Consider the following 5,688-nt stretch of genomic DNA (forward strand, 5'->3'; position numbering starts at 1 on the left):
CCAGCTGTTGTGTGTCAGTTGGTCTCAGGGAGGGACATTTCCCTCAGCTGGGCCCTGTCCCAACCATACCTACTGGCATCTCGTGGTGACCTTCTCCCGGGTTCTGGTGCCAGAGCCTGAAACGCCCAGTGGCACGATGATATAAGAAGTGCTCTGCTGGGAAGGGGAAAGCCAGGAGATCTAATGAATCATAACGAGAGGAGGTTGGGTAGGGCCTGCGTTCCTTACACCCACCGTCTCTCACTTGGGCTTAAACCGGCCACGAAGTAGCCAGCTATAAACCCACTGTACAGATATGGTCTTAGAGGCTCAGCACGGAAAGAGATTCACCTAGGATCACCCAGCAAAGAACTGACAGCATGGGGATGGAGCTATGCTCTTTCGGAAGGGGATAAAGAGGAAAACCCCAGAGCTCAGCAGACACCTGACTCCAGGGCCAGACTGCGCCCCATCACTGTAAGATCTGCATTAAAAAGTTTTCTTTTTAAAAAATGTGAGTAGAGGAAGGTATAATGAATGTTCCTGGCAAACAGAAAAAAAAATTGGGGCAGATCAAGTTGGTATGCTGTGAAAAGTCAGCAGCTGTAACATTTTATGATTCAACCCCCAAAATATGTGAGTTCCTCAGCTGAATAAGTAGTATAAACAAATAAAGAATTTTTTTCTTTTTTTTTAAAGATACTGGGAGGGTGTTGCCATTATCTGAGGACCTCTTTGCTGTCCTCAGTCAATGTTTATCTGAAGGTAGAAAACGCCCTTAAAAAAAAAAACAGCCCAAACTTTTCTAGAACTTGGGCCGAAAGTTCGAGCATGTGTGAACACAGAAGCCAAACGGGGCAAATGCAGAAGTTGCCTCTCTTGGTGATATAATCAACAGATCAACGACACAGGGTGGCAGTGAAATCCCCGCCCCCTCCGCCCCGGGAGGACAGGGGAAGAAACCGCAGAATGTTCCTGACTCGGCACCCCGGCCGGTGGCGCAACCTTTCTGTTTGTGTACCTAGCGCGTCGCTGCCGCCACAGCGGTCTCCGCTGCCCTGGGGGCCGTCACTGGGGCTCAGGGGGCGGGTGACCGCATGGGGTCTTCCCAAACGTTTGTCCAGGTCCTGGAAAGCCTCCTAAAGCCGTAAGACGGGATTTCGAGTTCAGCCCATACAGATGGCGAGAACCAGGGCCTGGGGTTGGTGGTGGTGTTGGTGGGGGGCTCAGCCCCCCGCTGGAGCCCCCAGCCCCGCGCACGGAAAGCTCCCAATCCGTACACATTTGTGGGAATAAAGGGCGAGCCGGCGCGGCTCCATCTGTCCCAGGCAAACGTGACCAGAAACGCGCCAGGCGGCCCCTGGGGGGCGCTGTCGAGTTGCTCTGGGGGTCGTCTCCCCAAACGCCAAACCCAGCCAACCGCAAGGGCACCTTGCGACCCCCCACCTTGATTTCAGCCCCATTCCCCGGCTCGAAGTCTTCTAGGGACCACACCACTAGGAATAACATTTTTCTCGCTGGGGGTTTGCTTGGAAGGCATTTTACTTGTTAAATGTACATTTTTTTTAAGTAACAGGAAATGCTGGGAAACAGGAAAGCATTTCCCTAAAACCCTCCAGCCCAACTCACCCCGGTTGTTCTTGGTAGGAACAGTTCTATGAACAAACTTCTAATTTTTCTCCGACCCTTATTTCAGGCTCCTCTCTCCCCTCGGTCCCCCCCGCCCCCCATTGTGATACTGGGCAAGTAAATCGCTTCTCCTTGGGACCCTGCCTCCCCGCCTGTTGGGGACGCGGAAATGAAAGGGGCACACGTGTCTGCGAAGGCGCAGGAAGCCCCTTTCCGCTCGGGTCGGAGGCGGCCGGGGGCGCAGGGAGGGGCGCGGGGGCAGGGGGCAGGGGGCGGGGGGGGGGGCGCCGAGGCCGCGGGCACGCTGCCCGCTGTGCCAGAGGTCAGCCCTCGGCTGGCAGTCCGCCCTCCTTCTCTGCTCCACGCTGGGGCCGGGGAGCAGCGCGGGCCGGGTCCCCGGGGACGCGCCATGCGCAGGCCGGACGGCCGGGCGGGGGCCGGGGCCCGAGCCAGCGCCAGGCCAGCGGACCCCGCTCGGAGGCCGATGACGTCTTCGCCTCTGGCTCCGCCGGCGCCAAGCCGGGCAGGGCGGGTGACGTCACCACCCGGTCACGTGACCGCCATTCAAACAAACAGACCCCCTCCCCCTGCGCGCCCGCTCCGCCCCGCCCCGTCCCGGGAGAGGCCACATATAACCGCGCTCCCCGGGGCCGAGCTCGCAGTGAAGGACAGCAGGGCTGGAAGTGCAGCGGGGCCGGAGGGGCAGAGCCGGGGAGAAGCAAGGAAGCCGAGGCGCCCGGAGTCCCGCACCGCGCTCCCTCGTTCAGTCAAAGGCAGTTTGGGGTTCGGCGCAAAGCAAGCCAGGGCCGGGCTTTTCCTCGAAAGCGGTCGCCCTGCTCTTGGCTCCCGAGGACAAAGGGCACGGGAGGATTTGCACGCTGGGGGCGCTGGGGCCGGCCATGGTCATGGAGGTGGGCTCCCTGGACGCCGGCGGCCTGCGGACGCTGCTGCGGGAGCGCGCGGCGCAGTGCCTGCTGCTGGACTGCCGCTCCTTCTTCGCCTTCAACGCCGGCCACATCGCCGGCTCGGTCAACGTGCGCTTCAGCACCATCGTGCGGCGCCGCGCCAAGGGCGCCATGGGCCTGGAGCACATCGTGCCCAACGCCGAGCTGCGCGGCCGCCTGCTGGCCGGCGCCTACCACGCCGTGGTGCTGCTGGACGAGCGCAGCGCCTCCCTGGACGGCGCCAAGCGCGACGGCACCCTGGCCCTGGCCGCCGGCGCGCTCTGCCGCGAGGCACGGGCCGCGCACGTCTTCTTCCTCAAAGGTACGCCCGCGGGGACCCTCGGGCGGCCGGACGCCCCCTGCCGCCTTGTCGGGGGACCCCTGCCCCACCTGGAGCGCGTGGGCGCCTGAGTCGGATTCTGGGGACTTGTCATTGGCATTGTTTGCCTCTAGGAACAAAGGCGATCCGAGCCTCTCCGGGGTAAACTTCCAGCCCCGGTGGGTGGGGGAGTTGAAGGAAGGTGCCCTCTCACTCCCGCGGTACTAACGGAAACAATGTCTCTTTGTATTCCCAGGAGGATATGAAGCTTTTTCAGCTTCCTGCCCGGAGCTGTGCAGCAAACAGTCGACCCCCATGGGGCTCAGCCTTCCCCTGAGTACCAGCGTCCCTGACAGCGCGGAATCAGGGTGCAGTTCCTGTAGCACCCCACTCTATGACCAGGTTAGTAGGGGACCGTGCCAGAGGGGAGAAGGAACAGCTGGCAAAGGTCTGGAAGGGCAGCGCTGGTGAAAATATGGAAAGTGACCTGCGGCTTATTAATAACGGAGGGGACACAGGGAACTTATTGATCCCATGGCTAAGTGGTATGATGGAGCTTGAGTCTCGAATTGCCAGCACTACAGAAACGAACCTGTTAGCCCTGCCCAGGCACGTGGGTTTAGTCCCCAATTATTTAGACAACAACGGCAGTGCAGAGAAGTTCGCCCAGTATTGAAACTGACTTTTCCAGCCGGGAGTTTTTGTGGGTGTGGGCACTGGCATTGACATGAGCGAAGCTTGACAGTTGTTGGATATTCCTGGATTTCAGGGTGGCCCAGTGGAGATCCTGCCCTTTCTGTACCTGGGCAGTGCATACCATGCTTCCCGGAAGGACATGCTGGATGCCTTGGGCATCACTGCCTTGATCAACGTCTCAGCCAACTGCCCCAACCATTTCGAGAGTCACTACCAGTACAAGAGCATCCCGGTGGAGGACAACCACAAGGCGGACATCAGCTCCTGGTTCAACGAGGCGATCGATTTCATAGGTGAGTGGAACAGGTGCCTGGGACTTCTGCCTCACTCCCCCATTTGAGCCACTGGGCCCAACTCTATGGCAAGGACTTGAATGACCTTCTTCTAAGCCTTTCTCCAGACTTTAAATGTCAGTGTGGTGTGGGTAACATGCCTGCAAAATAATGGATTTGATGGCCCACTTTACAAATTGGCAACCCGAAGTTCAGAGAGTTGAATTGGTTTGTCCAGTATCAATCTGCTGGGTGGCAATGGCTGGGCGAGGTTATATCCCTCGCTGTTCTTTGCACCGTGCCCCACTGCCTCCACGAACAGTGTCCGTGTGATGGCGTGAGGCGAGGGTGGCCACCTCTGGACAGGACCCATGACATTTCTCAGACACCCTATGCCTGGGGTCGGGGTCATTCTGAGCTCTTGAGTAAGCAGTTGCCCTTCGTTTTCCAGACTCCATCAAGAATGCCGGAGGAAGGGTGTTTGTCCACTGCCAGGCGGGCATTTCCCGGTCTGCCACCATCTGCCTCGCCTACCTCATGAGGACTAACCGAGTGAAGCTGGACGAGGCCTTTGAGTTTGTGAAGCAGAGGAGAAGCATCATCTCCCCCAACTTCAGCTTCATGGGCCAGCTGCTGCAGTTCGAGTCCCAGGTCCTGGCCCCGCACTGCTCGGCCGAGGCCGGGAGCCCTGCCATGGCCGTGCTCGACCGCAGCTCCTCCACCACCACCGTCTTCAACTTCCCCGTCTCCATCCCCGTCCACTCCGCCAACAGTGCGCTGAGCTACCTTCAGAGCCCCATTACGACCTCTCCCAGCTGCTGAGGCCGCGGGAGGCGATCCGCACAGCCCACCGGACTCCAGGCTCCTTGAGGAGAAACGCACTGACTCCGGGGAGGGGGCTCGTGAGGGCCGGTCCTTATTTATTTAATTTCACCTGAGTTCCGCTGGGTTCCCAGGCAGTCACAGTGATGACTTAGCGTCGAGACATTTGCTGGACTCAGCACGTTCGGGACCAATATATAGTGGGTACATGCAGTCCCTCTGACAAAAAGGGGCACAAGAGAAAGGACTCTTTGTGAGCCGGTTTCTTTTTGCTCGCCCCCCGTTTTTCGTAGGAACTCTTCATGCTTGACATACCTACCAGTGTTACCATTCCCGGCGACATATATGTGTGAGAATTTACCTTATTTATTTTTGTGGAGGTGGTCTGCCTTCACAAGCGTCAGTGTCTACTCCTAGAAGAACCAAATACCTCAATTTTTGTGTTTGAGTACTGTAATATCCTGTAAATAGATCCCGAACAGGTTTGTTTTCAGCACTGATGGAAAGCACCAGTGTTGGGTTTTTTTTTAGTTGCCAACAGTTGTATATTTGCTGATTATTTATGACCTGAAATAATATATTTCTTCTTCTAAGAAGACATTTTGTTATACAAGGATAACTTTTTTATACTACAGAATAAATTATGACATTTCTATTGATCCTGCAATGCTTTATTTCTTGGGCAGCCCCGCCACACCCCTCTTGCACTGGTGGAATAGTGGAGAACCCGGAGGCGGGCCTCCAGAGTGTGTGTTCGGTCTGACCCCACACTCCTTGGTGGCTGCAGGATGGCTGGGTTGCAAGGGAGGTAGAGAGTGTGATCTATCACAAAAAACCACAGCTGTATCCCCGACCATGTCACCCAGGGAGCCCAAGTGTCTCCAGAGCCAGAAGTAGGACATAGCCATTTGCCTGGGTTGCCTTTTTCTTTGAATACCTTCTCCAGAATAATACGGAACCTTCCTCCCGTTTCTGAGCTGTGCTAGAGTCATGAGGACGATAGTAATGTGTTCCTACTATGTGCAAG

General features: G+C 57.2%; 1 protein-coding gene across 1 annotated transcript; it reads left to right on the top strand.

Annotated features, from left to right (window-relative positions):
• The first annotated feature begins 2,275 nt into the window (after nucleotides 1-2,275).
• On the top strand, nucleotides 2,276-5,320 carry DUSP1 (dual specificity phosphatase 1). Its single transcript, XM_046668553.1, has 4 exons — nucleotides 2,276-2,874; nucleotides 3,128-3,273; nucleotides 3,641-3,860; nucleotides 4,291-5,320. Exons 1-4 carry the CDS (start codon nucleotides 2,508-2,510, stop codon nucleotides 4,659-4,661), a joined length of 1,104 nt encoding a protein of 367 aa, XP_046524509.1. The 5' UTR covers nucleotides 2,276-2,507; the 3' UTR covers nucleotides 4,662-5,320.
• Nucleotides 5,321-5,688: the final 368 nt, after the last annotated feature.

The sequence above is a fragment of the Equus quagga genome, chromosome 7 (genome assembly GCF_021613505.1).
Source record: "Equus quagga isolate Etosha38 chromosome 7, UCLA_HA_Equagga_1.0, whole genome shotgun sequence".
In the NCBI taxonomy this organism is placed as follows: Eukaryota; Metazoa; Chordata; class Mammalia; order Perissodactyla; family Equidae; genus Equus; species Equus quagga.

Bases quoted from the DNA above. Each gene is read 5' to 3' on its own strand.
- DUSP1 (XM_046668553.1), top strand. From the start codon at position 2,508: ATGGTCATGGAGGTGGGCTCCCTGGACGCCGGCGGCCTGCGGACGCTG. The intron at 2,875-3,127 runs GTACGCCCGCGG...TTGTATTCCCAG, and splicing joins GCACGTCTTCTTCCTCAAAG to GAGGATATGAAGCTTTTTCA. The intron at 3,274-3,640 runs GTTAGTAGGGGA...CCTGGATTTCAG, and splicing joins GCACCCCACTCTATGACCAG to GGTGGCCCAGTGGAGATCCT.